Here is a 25,719-nt window from a genome sequence, read left to right as displayed (position 1 = left end):
CGAGGCAGGAAGCCTAAGTTCCGACCTAAGTTTCACACCGAGCCTACTTAATTGCGCCCGTGTACTCGCCTGCATAATTCAATTCCAATGCGAATTACGCTTCATAGAATAAATTATTCGCCCCTTTTTAAAGGAAACGATCGATCCACCATTATTCCATACTGTTACACAACCTCAATTTACCCCCTGTGATATAATTCGATTCTGTAACGTTCGACTGGCGGCTGGCCAACAAGTCGTACGACACAGCTATATAAATCGAATTTCCAAAAATGCCATGGCCACGATGGTACGATGGAATGTCGTCCCTAAAAGTGAACGATGTTAATTAAAACGGCCCTTTGATCGATTCAAATTTAATCGTTTCGGGAAAGCCTGCCCGGAAAGGAAATTTCATTTCAGGGAAAAATGGTCGTTTTGTTTCGATCGAATACTACGCAATACATCGTCTTTCTATCGGCGTGATAAAGTTCTTCGATAAAAGTTTCTCCATCGAAATATCGATGATATACAAGACGGCATCGAACTCGACTCGAACGTGAAAAAGAAGATTATTTCTGAAAAGAACGAATTGAAATCGTAATGTAAGGATTCATGGTAGAGAGATTGTTCGAGAGGATTGATAGATCGATGTTGCGAAATTGTATTGACGTTAAAATATTGACGCTTTGTACGCTTTTAGGATATTATTATATATGCTAGTCGTAAATGCAAATTTGAACGAAATATAATATAGAAGCAAATGTCGTTGTTTAGTTTAGTGAGTATTACGCATTTTATGGAAATATGGCGGAAACAGATGGCGCGTGGCAAATAAAAGCTCGTCGCCAGCCGCTCAAAACTTGTGTTCTTGTGAAACTTTACCTTTGTAAAACGAGATACGCACATTTATGTTCTCTAGATAAAAGATATTTCTCCGATATTTTCTATTTAAATCATGTAGATTTTACGTAATGTTGTTTCTTTTTCAATATGCCACGACTATGTAGACTTAACAAATATTCAAATAGGAAAAAGAAAATAAAAGAGAGAAAAAAAATTATTATTTTATATATATCTTCTACGTATTTTTTCATGTAAAATATTCATGCTATGTTTTCTCTGTACATTGACACACTTTTTTCCAACACGATCAATACATAACAATTAAAATCTCCTTCTTCAGCTTTTATCGGACCGTTTGTACGTTAATCCTCAAGAGGAGCTGGAAGAAGAAGAGGAAGAGGAAGAGGAAGAAGAAGAAGAAAGAAGAAGAGGATTCGATGAAGAGGAAGAGGAAGAGGAAATGACAATAACAGATGAGAAAAAACTGAAATTTAAAAAGGTGCCAAGAAAGTACGAAGTGATTGGAACAACGTTGGATCCAGAGGTAAACTCGCGATTTCCTTTTAACGCGTGATTAACGCCTAGCTACGTTTTTCTCACGACTCATCATCATCACTGTTCATCGTTTTCCTTAAGGGATTTCTCGATAAATTTATTTCTCTACGCGTCGTCGTCGTCGGCAAAGAATCTTATCTATCGTTTATCTCTCGAGTCGATAACCTGTCTCTCGTTGTGAACCCGTGAAACGACGTTTAAACTATCAATTTTTGCCATTTTCCTCTTACTTTCCTTCCTCTCTTCTTTTTTTTCCTCTCATCGTTCGTGAGAATTCAATACTGCGAATTCACCCCTGCCAGACACATTTTTCTTTCTTTCTCTCCGGTTGGTTGTTTATGAAGTTTTCCTTTCAACCCCATTACAACCCTTGAAAGAACGTGAACCGACCCCTCGAGCACAATTCAATTCGCCTTCATTACATTGAATTTCATCTTTTCTCTCCCTACAGCATCCAATTCCCGAGGACGTATTAATGGTTATAAAGGACACGAGGAATCAGGATGCTCTTCTGGAGGAGCTAATGAAGTGCGGCATCGTGATATACGATATCACGCAAGATCAAAGCCAGATAAAGGAGGCCCAATGGGCGTTGAAATGTTAGTCGATCCGCTATGATATTCTGAAACGGTTGTTTGCTCGCGAACAATTATATTTTCATAAAATATAAATTATTTATAAATTCGAAATATTTGAAGCTGATCCGCGAAAACTGAAACGACTGACTATATCTTTGCATATATCTTATTATCGTTTATAGAAAGAGAATTCATTTGGCTGAAAATGGCGATGATTAGAAGATTCTATGTAAAAATATTATCCTGTTAAAATGGAATTTAAGTGGATACATTTTAAATGTTTCATTCTATAGATTTTTATAATTTTAATATTTTGTATTCCAATTTAAATATTTTCAAAGACGTATAATTTTAATCGCGTCAAAAATTAGAGAAATGAATATTTTGATCCTTCCACGATCAGATATCTCTTTCAGAATATTGTTGCACTTCTAGAAAGCGTTTCATTGCGTGATTAATCGTATCGAGACTGCGAAATTTTCTCCCTGTCTTCGTAACACGAATCTTTATTTCGCGAAAAAATTTTCATTCGAGGTGTGATCCGATTTGAAACCATAAACTTCGAATTATTAATTATTCGCGTGAATGGAAGTGTGAAATTGCGCGAGAGGGGAAAAAAGAATCCTCTCCATAGACTAATCCGCGTTTGGAAAGAAAGAGGAGGTGGATCGTGGGTTCTAATTCCTTTTAAAAACAAAGAGGAGATGATGAGCGGATCTTGAAGAACGTTGCTTTAAAAACCGGAAATGGGATTGTTCCGTTATCGACATTTATCCTTGAATTCACTTCTCCTCCTCGTTATTATATCAGGGATGTTCTTTTCAATGGAATCGCGTGTTTAAATACGTACAGAATGTATCGTTATCGATAGAGAATTCAGAGTATATGATATATTATAGTGTTGGAAGGCACGTTTCTGAAAGATCGAGGTTTGTAGAAAAGCGTGGAATGTTCAAGGTTTCTAAGTCGTATGATTTGAATCTTACGATAGTGGAAGAAGCTTTTATACGTTATGTATTTTTAAGAAAATGAAGAGTAATAATAATCTTTTTTTAGCTTTCCTATATTAAATATAATTTATTTTCTCTTCTGCCTTTTTCTTTTCTCTAAAACTTGAAATTAAAATTTTCACGAATCTTTCAAATTAAATATAATATAAATATAATATTTTACGTAAGATTTTGATCTTACGTAATAAAATAAATAAATTTTGGACATTTTCTACGACCATTACCAGAGAATATCTCTACTCGATTTCTCGATACGATATATAACACAAACGGTGAAACGAGCTTCCATTACCACGAGAACTCGATCTCATCCTCCAAGTGTATATATACTTGGCGAAATTTCTCGAGTCGAACGAGAAATGTCGTCATACTTCTCAACTCCTCGTTTCATCCCCCTCGTTTTCAGCCATCGTTCAGAGACTCGAAAATGTGCAGCAAGTATCGCCCAAGGCGTTCAAACGTAGCGACGAGGTGCGATACTTCATCCTGATATCAACTATAATGACCTGGGCAAACACGAAACCGTTGAATCCGGACGAGCCGGATTTGCCATTCACCGAGGAGGACTATAGAAAACGAAAACCTCATCCGAACTTCAAGAACCACATCCAATGCGAGAAGGACGTGGTGATAACGAAGAAGAAGATCAAACTGAAGGACAAACTGAAAACGTTGGTGATCTGTTGCGGGGTGACTTACGGTGACGAGGAGGGTCCCCTGCATCATTTGTTCAAGATGGCGTGGTTGAACGCCCCCTTCCTCCCGATTTTCGGCAAGGGGAACAATAGGATCCCGTTGCTACACGTCCGTGACATGACCAAGTGAAGTGCGGAATGATTTGTACGAATGCGGTCTCGCGAAATGGCTTCGTTAATGGCTTCAATAATTCTAATTCCTGTTAAGCACTCAATGATTTTCGACATAGGATTTCGGCCAGGATTTGGCAAATCGCGCGATTAAAGCGGCCTTCGTGTTGTACGTGTGTATCTTGTTTCGAAATTACCTTGACTGAATTTATTTTAGCCAGTTTAACAAGCTGAAATGTAATCTTGATGAATATCCTTGCGTAGTAATTAAATAGTTTTTTAGAATCTAGATTTTGAAAGTTATATATGATTTTATAACAATTATTTTTATCTTTTACTATTATTTTCTTTTTCAATAATGGATCTTTTCTTGGTCTGAATTGTAAAAGGTCAACAAGTTGAATTTTTTTTTTTTCTTAAAGAATCGATGAAAAATTATAATATTTATATATACATTTATCTATGCGTATTTTGTGATACAATAAAAAATGGATATTCATGATATATTTTTGTATTGTACACAGTGTAATACTGGACGTGTTGCAAAATTGGCCTCAACTGCAATATATCGTGGCTATGGAACAGGAACCTACCTCACAAGCTGCTATTGTCAAAGTATTACAAAAGAAACGTCTTTGTTATATGTACATTTTTCACGCTTCACTATTATTCGAACTTGCTTTCTACAAATTTTCTTTTTGATCTTCTGATAGTTCTCTTTTTATTTATTTTGTTATCGCTTTTTATATCTTTTTCATTCTCTTTCAATGTAAATATATGCTTTGAATATATATATTTCTATTGCAAGAATAATTATAATATTTCTGGACAAGAATCAATTAATTCAATGATTTAATTTGTATCGACAATTATCGATTTACTCTTCATTATTTTTCCATTTTAAAAATTTGAAATTTTCAATTATTTATTCTTTTCTAGCCGAAAAGAAAAAATTTAACAAGCAATCTCAGAAATAATTAATCATGAATGAAATCATCCATCTAATCAAAAATTCAATATTTTTTCAACGAAAGAAAAGAATTGCGTGCATGCAAAAAGAATGCATAATAGAAAGAACTCACGAACTTGTTTCACAGGCCATCAGCAAAGTGCTAACCACCGGCAAGGTGAAAAAGATTGAAATGGAGGAAGCTTTCTTATTGCCGGAGATCACGCAACAAATATACGACGTAATGACGATAAATTTAAACATCGATCCTGTGTACATCACAGACAGGATATCTTGGCACTTTGGCGCACCATTTCCCGACAACATCAATCTCATAGTGAAGGAATATAAAACGACGCGAAATTTGAACCCAATAAGAATAATCATTCTTGGACCTCCAGCATCTGGAAAGACAAGAGTGGCGCGATATCTCGTCGATCATTACGATATCCATTACATTCACGTTAAGTCATTGATCGAGAATACGATCGCGGAATTGGTTAGTATGATGCAAAAGAAAAAAAAAAAAAATATCGAGAATATAGAAAACGGCAAGCAACAGAATTCTCTCGGAGAACTATAAAAATGCGAACTTAATCGAGTTCGAAAAAATGATTTAATATTCGACTCGAGCAGACGAAGGAGATCGACGAAGAGACGACTTTGAAAGAAAAAGGCGAGGTTGAGCAGGCAATGGAAGATATGGACGAAGAAGAAGAGGATTTATTGGAGGACAGAACGGCGAAACTCGAGGAGCAGCAGGAATTGTTGGATGAAATACAACGAAATAGACAGAGGGCCAATGGTTATCTGGACGATGATCTTGTAAACAGGTCAGTGTTACGCGTTCTTCGCAATCAAACGAGGAATTTTTTTTTTCATCCCCGTTGCAGAGAGAACGTCAAATGGCACAGACACACTTTCCATTTTGCCCGTACCATTAAATCCTTTGTCCAATAATAATAGATCGAACCTATTGTTCGTTAGGAATATCGAATTTGGAATTCTATCTCCAAATATTTACAAACGTTTGAAGTGATTTCACGTCGCGTATAGATGTTTGCTCGAACTTCAATCGTGTTAGTTACGGTTGTACGTAAGTGATTCACATTATCGATATCGATTGTGCGTATGACAAATAACATGGCATGCTAAACGAATTGGATGTTAAACCGTATATATATATATGTGTGTGTGTGTGTGTGTGTGTGTGTGTGTGTCCAGAAAACCGCGTGTTCATTCAGAACCGTTTCGATCGCCCTTTGTCTTTTGTTGCGGCAATCGTTGGTCCGCACGCGAATTTGATTTGTCGATCAAAGCCCGCGATAATCGTGTCATAGATCGGACACCGCTTTGAAGAATGCTTCCAACTATCGGTATTTCTCTATCGAGAAATTCCGTTCCCGAAGAATTTTGACTCTTGTATACCAACAAGATACACCTGCAGGGTATTTACGTTGTTATCCGGATTGGAATTTCTCAGGCGAAGGAATAGAATAGTTTAACAACAATAACAAATGGTTGTTGTTAAAAATTTGTTTACACTTCGCAAAAAAAAAAAAAAATTTAATAAGCCACGATGCAACAATGCAACTTTCATTGTCAAAAATCAAGAGTCAATCTCCAAAAATTATTCCACAAGCATTAAATACGTTACATGAAAAAATAATAATAAAAAGAAAAAAATAAGAAAAATAGCGAAACATATTCCTCTTGCACATATTTCGCACGTAATTCACGAAATCGAATAATACCGAAACGTGAACATCCCGTACGTGATATCAGCGTTAACGGGATCACGCTATTGACCTATTCTATGTGGCTCTAAAGGCGTGTTTTCACGTGTATAACGCGCCTCGTGGAACGAGCGTATGGCGGAAAGCACGCGACCCATTTTCGGCCCAATTTCGTGTCCCCTATACGCGCATATTATGCGCTGCATGTTTCTTCAGAGGAGGAACACACGTGCGTAACGCGTGATATGTAATGGCCTTTGAAAATATATATTGGGTTAAAATTTTATGGGGTTAAAATCGGTGATAAGCGTTCCCGTATATTTGCGTCAAATTGGATTAGGTCGTAGTATCAACATGATACACGATGTCAGCCGTATATTATTAATGTCTCTGTCGCAATTTGACGGAATAATGCGATATCGGGAGGATTCGTGTTACGTTATTAAACGTATTACGTATCTTCGCGTTGTGGAATTTATTGAGAAGTTCTTCTCTCCGAAATTTAATATAACAATCTTTTAATCAAAAATTTTTCATATCGAAGACGAACGTTATTTTTAAAAATGTTGTTTTTTTCATAAAAATTATAAAAGGAAGAAAAATATTTAGTTATACATTTGATAAAATATATTCTGATTAATTATATTTTAATTAATCGTATAATAATAGGCACATAAGGATCATTTTACGAATGATCTGGATATCAAGTATGCTTCACGTATCGCGCAAGGGCATGTATAATGATATTTCTTGGAAATAGGGCATGATTGTTCCACATGTGCGTTATAATCGCGTTGTTATATGCGACGTATACAACAAGTTGTTCCTTTGGATGCTTTCAAGCAAATGCGGTGGCATTCATACGTGCTTTGTGATGGTCCATCTGTGTTTCAATGCAACTTCAGCCCTATTGGAAATGTTTCTTCTTCTAAAATATCGTATTTTTATGCGACATGATTTAAAAGAAATGAATAATGAAAGTTACGAATAAAATCGATATATTTTATAAATATTTTCAAATTTCTCAAAAAATTTACAAAATTATTCAATTTCCTTTACTTTTCAATCTATCGAGTTAATCAATAAATTTAAGTTTGAAATTAAATTAAATTCTCTCTCTTTGAAAGAAGAATCCAATAACAAGAGTAAAATAACAAATTGAATATCAAGTTTTTTGTATTAAATGTAATTCGAATACAGTGATACTCATCTCAATTTCTTGTAACGATCTTCGATTACATGAATACGCATCTTAATAACCTATAACTTAAATGATTATATTCTACACGTGTAATAATAATAAATTTTCAAGATCGTAACAATCTTAAATGAAAAATCTTCAATTGTATCGTCAATTGTAAAAACATCTAAAGATAATAACGAACGAGAAATGAGAGAGGCGTATTAATTATTAATTTCACGGTTCCTTTATCTAATTCACGAATCCTTTCGAGATGCTTATTATGAATATGTACGAAACCTTCTTGAATCAACCGGTGAAAATGAGATACAATGAGAAACGGTGTAACAGGAACTGAAGGCTGTCAAGTCTTTGTCATGCTTTTCAACGAGACTTCCCTCTTTTTCTTTTTTGAGTTCAGTGGTACGGGTTTAATTGGTAGAAAATCGTGGAATGTAGAAACGCGAATTTTTGCGCTCGCTCGAACGACGCACAAACAAGTCGAAGCAAGAACGACGTTAAAAAGAAGAGCATCGCTTTTCAACGAGACGTTTCTTTTCCTCTTTCACTTTTTTTTCTTTCTTTCTTTTTTTCTTTCTTTCTTTTTCCCTCCATTTGTCGTATTTGGATTTAACTGGTCTGAAAATCGAGCAACGATGTCGAAGTGTTCTTCTTGTGTTTGATGAGGTTTGAACGATGCGCAGACAGTTGCAAGGACGACGTTGAAAAAGAGTGTCGCTTCGATAGCGACTAAAAAAACTTAAGCAGCTGATGGGAACGAGGTTTTTCGAAAGGAAAAATGAATAAAATAATATAAATGAAAAACGTAGAAATGATAATCTTGTTAAAAATTACTTTAAAATATTATTACGAATATTATACGAGAGAGAAAAGGAGAAAATAATATATCCGTTAATTTCTTTAAAATTTATAGAATGGAAATATAGGATATAAGGATAAAGGAAATGATGAAAGAAATAGCGATGAAAAAAAAAATATTAAACGCATGATAGGAATTTCTTTTTCATAAATACAAAATTAAAAACAGAATTGAAAATAACGAATAAATCGACCGAACAAAAATTGTAAATGAAGTGTTTTGCAATTTTAACGCAATGTTGAACTTTAATAGGTTAAAAATAAAATAAGAATTATCCATATGTGAAAGGCACGGCATAATTTACAAAAAATTGATTGGTAAACTTAAGAATGATAAAATTATTTTAAATATTGATTTTATAAATATTTCAATTTTTTCAATCTTCTTTTATATTGAAAATTCGTCATCGTAATTTAACAAAATTTTCGATTGTGGCTCGTTTATTAACAAATGACAATGAATTTTTTTTTATATTCTTTGAAAAGATCCATGATGCGTCATCCATCGTGGGATAATCCTTATTCACGAATGTATTAGCATTCTTAAAACATTGTCACAGATTGTTCCAGAGGAAGTTGCGCTCGAAAGAATGTCAGAATCAAGGCTACGTCATAGACGGTTACCCAAAGACGTTGGAACAAGCGCAAATGTTGTTCACCGGTGAACGCGCGGACGAACTCGAGGAGGAGATGGAGGAGGAGGCCGAAATGGAACCGGTTACTACGATTCTACCCGAATTGGTGGTGTCGTTGGAGGCGAGCGACGATTTCCTGAAGGAGAGGATCATTCAACAACCCGAGAAGAACATACAGGACACCCATTACACCGAGGAGCACATGATACGACGTTTGAAGGAGTACAGGTGATGTGCACGTTATCTTTCATATCCGGTTTAAGTTCGCCAATGAGATCACGAAGTTAATTAAGAGGCTAAGTGACGAATTTTATGGTTTTGAGAATTCTGAGAATTACACACGGATGGTATTTAATTTATTTAAGGTTGACGGTGATCGAATGATTTGTTGGAACTTTTAGAATCTTTACAAGATTTTTTTCGTAGAATTTAAAGGAAATGATTCGAATTAGTCAGTGATTCTGAAATTTATATTATGAATATTAAAAGAATAAGGGAATATAAATTCTTTTTTAGAACGAATGACATGATTAAATCTATCTATACAATGTTTAGTATTTGTAATTTAAAAAAAAATAATAATAATGCAGCATAAGCTAATCAATGAAGTTTTCAAACGATCCAAAGTGGAAACGTTATTCACGCGACGTTTATCGTGGCACGTGTTTCGAATATCGATTAAACAACGCACAGCATACTTATCACGAAATTTATAACGATGCAATGAAAAATATTATCAAATCGCGTTAGAGCCGATGACAAAAGGCCGATTATTAAATCGGAAAACACGCAACAATTGTCGTTTATTCGTTTCGAATGTAAAAATTATTCCAACCGCTCGTGTAATTTTTCCACGATTTTTCATTTTCATTTTCGTATCCAAATTGAATTGACGTAAAGTTTTTACAAAAATCGTTATCACTTCGTTTCCTAGGAAGAGAAACACCGACGAAAACACACCCTTGCAATTTTTCGACGAGATTGAAATTCATCCGCTCATCATCGACATCGAGGAGGACGACTGCCCAGACATGTTTCCCACGGTTTATCAGTGTTTGGAGAGAATCGGCCCACCGAGAAATTACGGTAAGAAATGGTCTTAGACGCTGTGAAATTCGTCGTTTATCACCTCCTTTGGTCGATGAGACGATTCTTCGTAAAAAGGAAAGACGGGTAACATATATCGTGGTAACTTTTTTCTACACAGCTTGTACGAGGATTTCGCAGAATTTTTCTCTGTCTTTAGATGTATTAGCCGTGTCCCTTTTTTTTATGCACAGAGTCGTTCACCTGATGCAAGGAGAAGGTGATAGGTGTCTCGAGTTGAGAGAAATCCGATAAAAAATATGGAGATTGTGTTATATGTCGCGATAAAACCATATGCAAAAATAATGGTTTTTATACCATACTTTATAAAGTATCGATATCGATTTTTAAATTTTCAAATAATATTAATGATAATATAATATAAATATTATAATATAATGATAAATATTTTACATGTATTCTCGTTGATTCAATTTTTATTTCGATCAAGTTAAAAATTGATTAATTAAAATGATTTCCATTTTCATCGCGTATAATACAAATTAATGTATGAAAGCTTTTAAACTTTTATTTTTCATGGACGCATTAGCATAAATTTCTTTCTATTCCATTAGGATTAAGCGCAGAGGAAGCGAGAAACGCGCGGAAACGCGCCGAGGTGGAAGCGCTTGAAGCGGAAACAGCCGCAAAATTGCAAGAAAAGAAAGAATACTTGGAACTCAAGCGACTACGTGAGCAGAAAATGGAAGAATGGGTTGGTGTTTATTGTTTCGACTTAACAATAATAGTATTCAATGAAAATCGATTATTCAGATTGCGAAAAATCCAATTTTTCTTTAATAATTTTACAATGGGAAATTTATTAACGCGCGTTGTTCCATTATTAATAAATTATTAAATTGTGATTGTAAGGAAACTCTAAGTCTTAAAAAGAGATAGTTGATAAATCATTACCGGATATTTGATATTGGATAAAAATTATTAATATGATTAAAATTTATATTTTTGAAATAAATGTCATCCTCATCCGGATTATCTATAGAATATTCTAATAATATTATGCTTGACTTCGTATTTCTCAAATGTAATTAATCATGCTTTATCCAACGTGGATAGATAAAGATCAATTTGAAAGTTTCGGTAGAACAGGTATTCAGTGTGCATAATCCGAAATTCCGAAACTCGAATCGAGTAAAGTTTTATCTGACAAGTAACATTTCTATCGAAAGTTACGATCGATTAAAATTTCACTTGATGGCTTTATTTAAGTAAAAGCAAAATCTTGATTGATTAATGATTTTTTGATTTTTATTCATTTACTTTAATTTTTTAAAAAATTTCGATATTTACAAAGATCTACAAGTTTGATTATTTTATCAAGAAATAATTAATCTATTTTCGGATTATTAGGAAACGATAATGGATTTAAATATTTGGATAAATATACGTGTTAAAATATTATATTTATTAGATATGTTAAAATTAATTGAATATATAGAATAACAAGAATATCTATGACAAGTTCAAGTATTTATCAATCGATTAATTAAATCGAAAAAATTATTTTACCAATTCAAAATGAAAATGAAAATCATTCACGTTTGCATAGAAATAATTTGACATTCGCGAAACGAGTCAACCTTTGATTTATTTCGACATACGATGCAAATGAATTAATAAAAGAAATTCGTCATGGAAAGAAAACCGTGAAAACATGGAAATTGTTAAAAACATTCGCACAAAGGATTACATTCGACACGATTTTTCGCGTTCTTTGTTTCATTCTCATCTCTCTCCTCGCATATCCTTTTTATCGCGAAAATAAAAAAGGAACTAAAAGAGCATAAGAAACCAGGAGCAGAATAACATTTTAATAACCTCGAATAAAAATGAGGAAAACAAAAAAATCTGGGTACAATAGATAGAATACAACTGTTTATATCCATTCTTTGTCTTGTCGTTTTTTTGTCGTTTTGTATTAAGCAAACTGATAAAGATTATTGAATTGCATTTTACGCGATATGAAAATTGACTGTTGACCAATGCTTTCTTTCGTATATGTCGTATAATGATATCGTTTCAACACCGAAATGTCAAATATTTTTTTTAATTCTAAACATCGTGGTAACGGGACTTATCGCCACTCAATTCTATCATGAATTGGAATTTTTTTCATTTCGAGAATGACTTTCACTTTCATGGAACATTTAATTCTTTCTTCATGAAAATAATAATAATCCATCGAATAATAAATTTATTTGATTTATAAATTAAACTAATTCAATTTCACATGTTCCTGCAATAAATATAGTTTTATTGGAGTTGAAAAATCATTAAAAATATTTATTAGAAATTGTTTTTCTATAAATATTACTTTTCGAAGAAATAGGAAAAGGTATATAGAAAGGAAGAAAGGAAAATATTTCATATATTTAAAATAAATGAAAGTGCTTCAAATAAATACTTATTAATGACTTTGAATAATATAATTAAATTGAATAATAATCTCATCATACTTATGAACTTTATTTTTCATTCTTCGTAACTTTTTCTCTAACACGATAGATTTTTTGCAATTTGGCAAGACGTATACATATTTATAACATTTTTTGCACGACAAATCAACGAGCTTTTTGCATATATACACGCATACTACATCTATTTATTTCAGTTTCGCGGATATACGTTATCGTTCCTCGGCTCATGAAATTTTCAACATTCAAAAACTTATTTTTGCTCGTGATAAAGTGACTCGTGACATCAAATTTCTGATCCCTACGAAAAAGCTTCATAAAGCCTATTTGTAATTCTAATTCAGTTTTTTTTCTCGTTAAAGTATTACGATAAATAGCTTCTATAAAATTTAATCAAACATGTACTTTCTTTTCGTTCTTTTCTTTTTTTTTTTTTTTTTTTCGTATAAGAAGTTCTTTCCATAAGTGTAAGATTAACTGCACGTTCTTTAATATTTCGATAATCCTTCCAAACGAAATTTAATATTCTCGTAATAATCTCTAGATTAAATATTTTTCTTATTATTTATCGTCAATAATGTCTTTACTGTATCGACAAAAAAATAAATATTATTGGTTCTTAGATTATTAAAAATACGAGAAAATGGTTCATTTTTAAAGAGAAAAAGTCGAGGTGAAATTTACTTTGATCATTAATTACAAGAAAGTGGAATATTGTTTTCGAACATACTTGTGGTAATGGTTAGTGGTTTGGTGCAGAGATATTTATCGTTAAAGTTTCCTAAAAATATCAGAGACGAATAATAAATAAAAGTGGAAATTGTTAAAGGAGGTCCTTTTTTGGTATTACTCTCCATAGTTTATTACCGTAATAAGAGTTGTATAATGCAGCGAAAGTGTTTCATATCAAAAACCAAAGTTTATTATCGCAAAAATGTTTAAAAATTTATATCCTCTACGACATTAAAATCGTTTCATGGTAAATGGTTCTATTGAAAGTGTACAGTTGTTTTGTTTACGATATTAATCGATATCTAAATTTAACTAGTGAATTTAAAATTCAAATTATTATTCCGCTTCTTTGTAATATTCTTTCTCTATATTAAAAATAAACTCTGGCATTGATATTAAATAAGTTCAAAGTCATCTCGAACAAAATATTATTGCTGTGGCAATTAATTTCGAACAAACAGCAATATCAGGTTAATAAAAAAAAAAAAAAAAAGAAGAAAAGAAAAAAAAATTAAAAATATTATACTGAGGCTGAAAACAAATTAATTAAAAATTAAAAGTATTGTTCTTTATTTAAAAATATTTGCATTGTAATATATCTTTCATTTATATTATAATAACATAAATCGTATTCGTATTATTAATACAAACTAGTCAACTGTATAAAAATAATAAAATTATATGTAATGTATAAAAATAATAAAATTTCGATTTAACGTTAATTTTTAAATATATCACGAAGAATAATTTTCTTTTATATTTTTTTAATAATTATTTTTTCTAATTATTATGAATTTAGTCACGTGCAATAAACAAATTTTTTTATCACAAATCACGATTTTTAAATTAACTTATCGCGAAGAATAATTTCCCCTTGAAGAATAAAAATTTCTCCGTATCCGTAGACGAATCTGATGGAAAAACTGACGGAGGAACAGGAAGAGAAACTCTGCCTGGCTAGCCTCCCTTTGCGCAACTATTTGATGAAATACGTGTTGCCAACCTTGACGCAAGGACTCATCGAAGTTGCAAATTTGCGTCCAGACGACCCGGTTGATTTTCTCGTAAGTCGAAAAAGCAATCCACCTTACCGCTTAAGAACGCGTTTGATGCCGCGGAAATTAGCTACGAAACTTTTCTCCCTCCTTTTCTTAACGTGACTTTCTTTCCCTCTTGTTGATATCCAAGTTTAAAAAACGGATATAGTGCCTTGTAAAAGAATTTTACATTCATAATAGAGTTTTTAATCGAACGAGATTAAAAAATTAAAGATTATTAATTTAAATTTTATTTTATTTTCTTTCTTTTCTTATCGATGATTTAAATTCTTTCAAAAATATATATTTCTCTTTTATTATATGAAAATTTAGAATGAATTTACCTGAAAATCAATATTTTTTAAATAATTTCATCAATTTCTTTTACCTCTTTTTAAGATTCTATTATCTAATGAAAATTTCACGTCGAAATTTAAATCAATATTGAAAGTTTTTTCATAAAGTGCATTTTATATTGGTTTCATATTTTATAAAATCTGTCTCCTATATTTCATTATCGTATAATTTATATAGAATATATTAAATAATATAATATAAAAAATATAATATATAATAAATATATATTATATAGAATAAACATATATATAGAATAATACATATATAGATTAGAAAAGAAAGATAAAAAAACTTGGAGCTTGTATAGATCAATGTCATTCTAAAAAGAAATACGATAGTTCGAATTTTATTATTTCTCGAATGCGCACGTATTTTTAACAAGATTTTATAAATATTAACGAAGTGATAATAATGTTAAAACTCACTCTTCGCTCGATGACTCGAGCATATAATAAAACAGTTTTCGTTTCGATGGATTTATCACGAATATTTCGAAATAATAAACGATCATTTCAAGTATCGAATCTATATATACATTAATCGTGTATTGGATTAAACTGAACAATTTTTTTTTTTTTTTTTGGCAACCGATTCGTTTTGGATAAAGTGAGATACTATTCAGAAGGGGAGCATTTTGTTTCAGCTGGTGAAGAGATCTTACGCCATAGTTATTTCATTTAAAAACAACTGCCGTTAAGTTGTTGACCTACCTTAATCAAATTATCTTTTCCACAATTTAGCTTGAATTTTTCATTCATTTGTAATTTTCCTCCTCAACAATTTTCCGTCAGTTCATAATGGTATTTATTCTTTCTTAGAGAAAGAATTTGACAATCTTATTAATCGCAAAGCAATTTTATTTAAAAACGAAATGTTTATTTTATACGGTGTTCATCATACGTGGTAATATTTTTAATGAAATATAAGAAAAATTCGAACTACTTCCAAAAAAATTACACGAAATATTGTAAAAAATTCTCCAAATAAACGATAAGTCATTTAGTTTCGACTGTAAATCGAAAACAAGCTTAATCTCGATCGCGATCAAACGTCAATTCGAAGAAACAATTATCTACTCTAAAAAATTCAATAACGATAAATAACATAGCTTGCAAACCAAATACAATGTTTATATAAATCCATTACAAATCCATCGACGATAAATCGAAGAAATCCCCGTCAAACCCATCATCCCTTTCCCAACAATACTTGCCAATATAACAATAACACGTAGCAACCACGACCCCTCCTCCCCCTCCAATGATTGACGTATCGACATTTCTTGATCCGTTTCTTACGACGATTAAACAACGATCCACATGGAACGTGGAGCGTGACAAGGCGCGGATTAATTCTGACGGTCGATCACCCTCCGTGCCACCCTCCTCCCCTTCTCCCGTTAATCCGCTCATACGAAGGACGTTCGAGGAACGAACTCGAGGTCGAAACACGAGGGGCATATCCTCGTCGAACGTTTGCATCACGAGACATCCGCCGCCTTCATCGATCCGCCCCTTTCTTTTATGTAAGGTGAACGAGACGACCGGGGGAAGGGGAGAGATGGTCTAAGGGGAAGGAAGAGTGAAATAACGGCGAGGTAAATTTCTATTACGTTCGGTAGCCTCGGTCCCGGCGGGCCTTCCAACGATTCGTATCTCGCGTTTCGGCTCGTGCCGCGCGACCTTCCAACGTCCCTCGTTCAAGGGTCGCTTCGTGTATCGGCTGTTTCGTTACGCCGCTACAAGTTGTGCGTTTTACGAGCAACGCCACTCGAAGAACCATCCACGACTCGTTCTCTACCTCCCCCCTCGCCTCGAATCTCGACGATCCTTGAAAAGGTTATCTCGTAGTGGAAGGGGAAGGGAGTTCATTCTGGTAGAGGTTTTTTAGGTTTTAAGATGGTTTGTCGGGTTGCACAATGGTGCACAGTCTAGCATAGGTCAGGATTGGAATTATCGTTGTTGGATTGTGTGGAAGGAGGGGGGTCGTTACATTCTTCTAGAAAGGGAAATATTAAATGGGAAGATTGGAAAAGATTGGAATTTTTGATTAAAAGTTGATAGAATTAAGAGATCTCTATGTGTTAATTAATCGTTTCATCATTGTGATCGAATTATATTACATGCTTTTATTTTCTAAATTTTTAAATGTGTATCTTACGTATAAATATTCGGAAAGAAAATGAATACTCGTAATTAATGAAACTGAGCGAAGAAAAGAGGCCAAAGCATTTGAAATTCAAGTTCAAGGTAAGAAAGTGAATTACGAGGCAAGAAGTGAATGCCATAATTGAAAATGAACATTTGTTGCACTCGAAATCCGTCGAGGCTTCGATAGATCTAAAGTAGGCGTAGGAACGAGCCAATGCCTTTTCATAAGATGGAATCCAAACAAGAATTTATTCGATTGCGGGTCTTCCAAGCTTTTTCAATCTTCTTCAAGTGACATTATATGTTGACTCAAGTTCACCGTCGTAACGCGAGTCTGAACTCGCCACTGATTTCATTCGTTTTCTAGAAAACATTTCCTCGTATTTTCCTTTTGAGAGAAGAATTTCATGCATCACGTAGCGCGAATTGAATCATCGCGTTTTTGTTCTTTAAAACGCGATCAAGTGATAAATGTGGCAAATGTATCTTTTCGAAAAAAAAAAAAATGGTACGATAGTAGAAACGTTTGATTGTGATCAATTTTATTCGAGATAAATAAAGGAGTTTGAGAGTTATCGTTAATCGTTAAAGGGTAATTGCTTTCAATTTTATATCTTTTCCACATATATCCTATACGTAAAAATAAAATTTTGAGAATAAAAGAAGAAAAATTATACTTGTATAATTATACTTGTATGTATAATTTCTTTTAAATCATCTTATCAATTCTATATCTTCTACAAGTCGTGAAATTTTAACATAACTTTTATATCGTTGTTCCATCAATATTCTTAATTGAATAATTAAATTGTACATTAGTGCTCGCAAGTGCAAAGTTCAAAACTATAAAATCCGAAGTTATGTTTTTAAAGTTGCGTTAAGAGGATCATTATAGTGTTGTTATATTACTTTTTTTCTTATATTTTTAAATTTATTTCCATCCAAGAAATGTTCATTCCAACGATCGTAATTTGCAATAGCCACTTGATTCCTTTTAACTTTGACGACCAACAAAGAGCAATGAATCCTAATTACCACTTAAACCACTAATTCCTTCAAATATTGACTGGTCTATGATATTACAGTGCTAAGAGTTTAATGCTAAATTTGTTAATTAATCGTTGAAATTAATTATTCTTCGTAAAGCTAAAATATATTTTTTTGAAAGAAAATCTGATTGTCTCGCGTTTTAATTAAATTTCTATATTATCCTTTAATAATGATACATTAGCACCACCGTTATCCATCATTATTCAAATATAATATCTATCTACCATACAAATATTATTCCTCATTGTTCTACTAATCAAATAGGATATATATCCTTAATTACATTAGCATGAAATTGGAATTACATACGTATCAAAATTTTATATGTATTGAAATCTGTAATGAAGAAATATACAATAATGAAGAAACACTTTTCAAAAGTCTTTTTAAAAAACGATCAACATTACATAAATAATTGTTGAAAACTTTGAAACGTACACTGTTATGTAAAATGATAATACACAGAATATCATAATAAATATACAATATTATAAAAACGACGTATATCGAAAGCTACGTAACACATCAACTACTTTGTAATCCGAGAAACGTGTTTATTCATAAAAAAAAAGTTTTAAGAGATAAAAGAGAGTCGCAATTTCTTTTCTTATTACATCATCTGATGTCATGTCAACATTTTGGACAACCTAATATTTGTAACTATAAAACTCCTCATCGTAGTAAAATCATAATAAACTCTCGCAATATCGTGCGCGGTTCGCGCGATTATTCACGAAATGCGAACACCTGGGACGCAAAATCCACGATCCTCTCCTCAATGTTATTACATTTAACGTTGGTGTGGTTGTAACGACCGCGAAAACTTTCACCGTTATCGTGAAATTCCACGCGCAGAGCGTACGTTGAACCACTCGTGCTTCACGTGTAACTTCTCTCCTCGACTCGTTCGATACTTTTAAGCTGCGCTCTCATTTCTCTTTCTCTTTCGAACTTTTTTTTTTTATAGAGACAAATATAAGAGAGGTTCGACAGTTTTTAAATCGATCAAGGTGTGGATAAAAAATATGGAGGAAATATTTCTTTACTTTTCTTTTTTGGATGCTTGGTTGAAAAGCAATTGAGATGTGTTGTTACGTTTGGCCAGAATAAATTAAGAAAAGTATGAATAATATGTGAAATAATGTATAAGAAAAAATAATTGGAATAAGAAGGATATTATATTGAGTGTTAATATTCGTGGGATATTTTTAGGAGGCTGAGATCGAAATATATTTCGATTGGTATATAAAAATTGACGAAAATGAAATGAATCAATTTCTTCGAAACGAATTTTAATTATTTATAACGTATTGTGGATCGATAATTTTACTCAATGGTCAGATATATTTCCATATAAATACTTTATCGATAATAAAAACCCGAGAATTCTTGTGTGCATCGGAACAGAAAATATGAGAATTATCATGACCCATCCGTAATGTACCGATAAATAAATTTCAACTGACATTTTTTCCACTTTTATATTCGTTTTTGGAGTTAATCTTCCAGGGATATTTTACGAATATATTAACACGTTGATTTGACCCTGACTTTATATATTGATAGATAAAGATAGCGAATACATTTGAAAATGAAACTTTCGCAATTTGCTCCGCAAGGATAGTAGTTTTCGCGAGTGGATATTGTGTCGAGAGCGAACCGACATAGTAAAGTTACGGTAAAACTAGTATTGGCCAGCTGAAATTATTGTACAAGTAATAATAATATTGTATTATTATAACTTTTGTAGTAATTTTATTGCCGGATAGTCAATCTCGATGTAGAGTGCACTTACGAAAATTACTTTCGAGAGCATTCGAATAAATCGTTGGATGAAAATGTATCTAAATATATCATATCGTATTTGCATATTATAAATTTAATTATATTAAATTTCCATTCCACGTGAAAAATAAAGGGTTTACAAATATAAAGATGTGAAAGCTTAAAAGTCGATAAATGCAATTTAAAAATGTCCACTTATTTTTAAGAAAATTCGAGCATTAAAAGCATTAAAAGTGTCTCTTCCTCATTATTTATCAAGATACGTATCAAGGTTTGAAATAAGTGAAAAAATAAAGAGTTCGCAAACATAAAAGCTTGAAAACAGTGTCTCTCACTTACGAACAATATTTTCAAGAAATATTCGGATAAAAGCTTCCATTAAATATATACATCTTTCTCGTACATTTATCGAGATTCTAAATAAGTTTCGAATAAAACTTGAAAGCTTGGAAATCGATAATTTTAGAACGAGCATTCTTTTCCTCGCTCGTTTGTTCGTCATTTTTTGGAATCTTTCATCGATAACAAACGATAAAAAGTTCGTTCGATGAGGATAAAGCTTAACTATTGTCGTTGAACGAATATGAGAGATAAGAGATTTTTATTGACCAGGAGGAAAGTTTAAGAAGAAATTGATGCAGAAACGCATAGTTTTAATGATACATGGAATTCAAAAGAGAACGTTAAAGCTAATGTTCTGATGAAATTTAATTTTGATCCTTGAATATTGAAACGCGAGAATTTGTAGTTTCGTGATTGGTACATGTTTAGCGCGATGCAAGACATGTAATCCGAGTTTGAATTTATCATTTATCGATTTTATGGAGCATTGATCTTCTTCATTAATCATCAATTCATGATAATGGAACAATTTTGTCGTTCATCTCTATTGATATCAAATCATTGGATTCAATAGGATAAAATTGTTTCGAGAAAGGTGAATCTAAGTATTGTGTGAAATTTGTGAAATTGTTATATTGTTTGAAGCTTATTCAATTTCTTAAATAAAAAGTATTGACTCAAAAAATTCGAAAACATTTATTTCGCGTTATTCACGATTAATTTATATATTATTATTTCGATCATGGATGTTTTGGTTGAAATGATAACAAGATAATATAAAAAATAAAAAACTTACATTAATTGAATACAGGGAACACTTTAAGAGTTTTGATTCGAATTCTTTTAATTTTTATTTGATCAATCTTTCTTTTGACGAAATTGATTAAGACAAATTAACGATGTGAAGTTGTAGCAAAAATAGATTTATGTTCCAGTAAAAGTAATGTAAAAGATAATAAAATAATATTTTTTTATTTCGAAAATATGTCTTTGGTTCTAATAATACGTGTAGTAAATGTAATATTTTGAGAACGATGTTGCCAATTTATAATACAAGATACTTGTCATTGTTGGGAACAATGAACGACATACTTGCGAACTGACTTTCTTGTACAATATATGTCATCTTTTGTTAGATCCCATAGAAGCTAGAATTGCATTTATTTTATAAAGAGAAAAAGAATTTCTCGATCAGACTGAGTCGGATTTCGAACCCATATTTTTTCACTCGACAAACAATTGATGTTGCCAAAATTTATTAATTTATTAAAAATCGTCGAACGAATTTTCTTTTTTATCGAAAATTATAAAAAAAAGCCTACATAAATGTCTGCAATTGAAACATTATTACATTCTCATGAAATAATGTAATAATTTTCAATTACGGTTTTTACGTAAAATTAAAATATATTGGTGATTCAATTTGATCGATGAAATAATTAATAAAGATATTAACGTGGAATTCGATATTATATAGTTTCTCGTTTCAATGGACAAATTTGAAAAATATATTTAAAATATTCATTATTATGCGACAATAATTCGTATTAGAAACTGAGAGGAAGAATTTTATATTTTCAAGTAACTTTGTATAATTATATAATTATTACTTATATTATTTTATCACATTAATTATACAGATTTCGACGATTCTAAATTAGATATTAATTTATGAATAATTTTAACAGATTAATTTTGAAACGAAATTACTTTTTCTACTGCGTAATTCGCAAGATTCAAATTTCCATTTTCCTCTTCCATTTCGAAATTTTCTTTCTTGAAGATTCTTATTAATCAAAATACTAAATCATTTATTAAACTTTTGCTAATTGCTAATTTATTTATTACGTCGCTAATTAAAATTTTTCTCAATTTACACACGAACCAAGTCATCGAAGTACCCTCTTATACTTATCCATTATGGAACAATATTTTCATGCGAAATTTTCATCTAGTTAAACAGCACATTGCTTGTGAGATAAATAAACATCGGAGAAATTTGAGAGAAATAGTAAATATCGATCGAAAAGACAATTGTATTCTACAATAACGAGATGCCATGCGCGTCGGTGAGCTTTAATAAATAAACTTCTCGTTCAGCGTAACTTGGAAGTTCAACCCTTGAAACAAGGGGGAAAATGGGAAATGATGAGACTTTTAGACATATTGCCGGTACGATACGCGAAATAAATAAATTCGAATTACAAGTACACGTAACGACGTGACAGCCATTCAAATTTTGGGATATTAATCTTACTCGTGAGAGATTTATCTAAATCTTGCTTATGAGATTTAATGAAATATATCGTGCCGTTTATCCCAATGAAACTACAATGAACAATAAAAAGTGTTTATAAGGTATCAACAAAACATGGTATCCGTTTCAGTACGGTGAATTATAAAATTATTTGTTCATTAAAACGAGATTAAAATTAAGTAAAATTGTGTCATTTTTTTCAACGAAATAATTAAAGAATATTTAAAGCATCGATAAATTGTAAAATATTTATAGTTTGTGATTTCACGTGATAGTTTGTGAATCACGTGGAAGTATTCGATAGACTTTGTATAGAAAATTTTTGTAAATATTTAACAATAATATATAGTAGATTAAATATAAAGTATATATATACATATTAATGTTTAATAAATTTATTTTTAATACTAATTATAATTCTTCTAAGTATTTTTTTTTTCATTTATTTCTATTTATTCAAAGTTTATTTTATATATAAGAATATTCTCGTGATTGTACATATATAATATGTAAAATACTTACGACAGAATTGGTAGACATTATAATTCGTTTGCTCGTTCAATTACGTAAGACTAACGAGGATTGTCTTCGAAAGAGGGAATATACTCTTTTAATGAGGAAATCGATTTAATGGGGATCTGATAACGAATCGTTTGATTCTCTTGTTTGAATGATACTGAATTCTTCGGGGTAGACTTTAGATAGAGTTTTATTCGATATTAGGGATGGAAAATGGAGGTAATAAAGAATTAATAAAATATTTTTAATTAATAAAATTTCTATTATATATATTATATAATATAATATATATTATATATATTATATTCTATTATATATATATTTCTATAACTCTTTCAACCGTTTCACATTTCATCAAAATGATATCATTAAATTCCATCGAAAATATTATCAAATTAATTCTCTTTTCATATCTCTTCAAACAATTAAAACTTCGATATTCGAAAAAGTTCTATCTAATGGATTTTAAAAAAAAAACAATTTTATAGTTGAATTATATCTCTAAAAATTTTTCTAAAATAATCTTGCTGAAGTTGCTTTAGCTTTCATACATTTTCTTGAACGAATATTTTTATATCGTTTCTGAAAATTTTTAATTATATTTTAAATTCTTAAATCGTCTTGAAATATTTTTGAGAAACGAGAAATGTTCCAGAAAGAACACTTTCTTCCCTAAAAGTTAGTAGAAACAAAAGAAACCGTTAGTAAAAGTTTTTCACCTTTCCATACTTATTTTTGTATCACACTTCGAAAAAGATTTTACACTTTATATTCGTCTTTAACTTTAATGGCTTTCAAAAGTTTTTTTTTTTTTTTTTTTAGACAAAATTACATTTTTCAAGCAGACAGTGTGCAAACTTCGAACATGATCTGTAAATAAACTGAAAACACTATGTACCAGACATATCGATTCTTGTCTGTTCAAACAACTCTTACTCCCCTGTGACCTTGAATTATTCGAAGGTCGCATCATAGGGATTCATTGAATTCGCTTTCTTTATCGAAGTTTTTATAAAATAAAGATAATGTATTTTGATCTTTATAAAGAAACTTTATAAAAAAAAAAAATTATACAATATTAGAGTTTAAAGAAAAAGCTATGATTAACTTTATATTCATAAGATTCTTATTCTTCCATCTTTCGATAATTACTTAATGAAATGCCTATTTTTCAAAATCTATATGTTCGTTTATAAACTTTTCAAGCATTGTGCAAAGCTTAAAAAATAAAAACTAATTATTTAATACAGAAAAAAAGTCTACCAAATATACAGTTTTTCTTTTTAAACGTAGTTTTTCTTTCATAATATAATTAAAAAAATAATAATTGATCTAACGGTTCAAACTCTATAAACTTAGATTAAACAGTATTAATTGCACATATATAGGTTGCTCTGAGACCCAAGCACGCCATCTATTACATTCAACAAATTAATAAGCACATATTCGCTCACGAAATAACTCTTTCAACCGTTTCACATTTCATCAAAATGATATCATTAAATTCCATCGAAAATATTATCAAATTAAAATTCTCTTTTCATATCTCTTCAAACAATTAAAACTTCGATATTCGAAAAAATTCTAACACGATGAAAACAATTCGCCAATCAATTTTTCAGGATTTTCCAATTACTTTATTCTCAGTGGATTTCTCATTAAAGAGTTTCGAGGATTATTCTTTCAGATTCTCTTTTCGGAAGTAAAATCCAGCCTATTTTTTCCCTTTTCATTCGAAATCGATGTGGCAAAGAAACAAGAAAGGGGATGATCATTATTCGTTAAATAACAAAATGGAGAGCAATCGAGATTGAGAGAGGAAATGGATCAAAGTATGAGACCCATTTTCAAACGGGACGCGTGCATGTGCGATGGAAATGGCGTCACGAACGCATCAAACTTCCGGAAAGAATAACGAGATGCGTATTATACGTGTCGTTTTGAGGGCATCGTGTATTCCAAGTGCGTGTTCGCATCGAGTAATTTTTCACAATCGTTTTCAATTGAACAATTGTCGATAATGCCTTTATTTCGCTACGAATGAAATGGAGGACAGTGTATCTTTTACATTTCTGGAATTTTTGAAATATATATCCTTACATGAGGAAAGGAACCATAAAATACGGACGAAATAGAATGATTTTATTTGGAAATTTTTTCGTTTCTTCCTTTTTTTTTTGTTGTAACCATTCGAAGTGATATTTAAACCAATATATATTATTTTCTATCTTTTATTAAATTATAGTATACAATGAAAACTACTTTCTTAACTAATTTATGACATAAGATATACAAGAACTATCGCTTGTTCGAACTAAAAAGTTGAAAAAAAAAAGCACAAGACCATCACTTTTAACAAAACTTTCACTCTCAATCTTTTTACTTCAACAAATATCGAATTTCCAAACACAAACAGAAACAAATTTGTCAATTACTCGTGAAACGACCACCGATAAAAATATTTCGATATTATCAACACCCTGAAATTTCTAATTCCAACCCCTCTTTTCCAGGCTGAATATCTGTTCAGGGAAAATCCAGAGGGCAAGATGTTCGAGCCGGAGCACACGAACGCTATGGCCTCGATTCTGAACATGATCGACAAATTCAATACCTTCTTGCTTCCCGAGGAAGAGGTGAGCAGCCAAGTATTACAACTGTTGAAACGGAAATCGCCAACGGAAGAAATAGAATCCACCGATTCGGACGTGTGCACGGCTCAAAAGACTTATGTCACACCGTGTTACACTTGTGACGACGACACGTGCGTTGATGAAGAGACCTCCGAGCTGACCGAACCCGACGAAGAGGATTGA

The 25,719-nt window shown here is 31.6% G+C and overlaps 2 protein-coding genes across 3 annotated transcripts in view; one reads left to right on the top strand and one right to left on the bottom strand.

Annotated features, from left to right (window-relative positions):
- Positions 1–25,719, bottom strand: part of LOC122718656 (synaptotagmin-10-like) — a 56,368-nt gene that overhangs the window by 25,369 nt on the left and 5,280 nt on the right. The window lies entirely within an intron of this gene.
- LOC122718657 (adenylate kinase 7-like) lies at positions 1,901–25,719 on the top strand. Its single transcript, XM_043943881.1, has 9 exons — positions 1,901–1,979; positions 3,375–3,789; positions 4,299–4,389; positions 5,360–5,556; positions 9,079–9,381; positions 10,088–10,239; positions 10,815–10,954; positions 14,312–14,470; positions 25,417–25,719. The coding sequence occupies exons 1-9, from the start codon at positions 1,904–1,906 to the stop codon at positions 25,717–25,719; spliced, it is 1,836 nt and encodes a 611-aa protein (XP_043799816.1). The 5' UTR covers positions 1,901–1,903.

This window comes from Apis laboriosa, unplaced genomic scaffold, assembly GCF_014066325.1.
Source record: "Apis laboriosa isolate Shangri-la unplaced genomic scaffold, ASM1406632v1 scaffold68_cov148, whole genome shotgun sequence".
Classification (NCBI taxonomy): domain Eukaryota; kingdom Metazoa; phylum Arthropoda; class Insecta; order Hymenoptera; family Apidae; genus Apis; species Apis laboriosa.
Note: the sequence above shows the minus strand (reverse complement) of the source record. Positions and strands in the feature narration are given on the sequence as shown.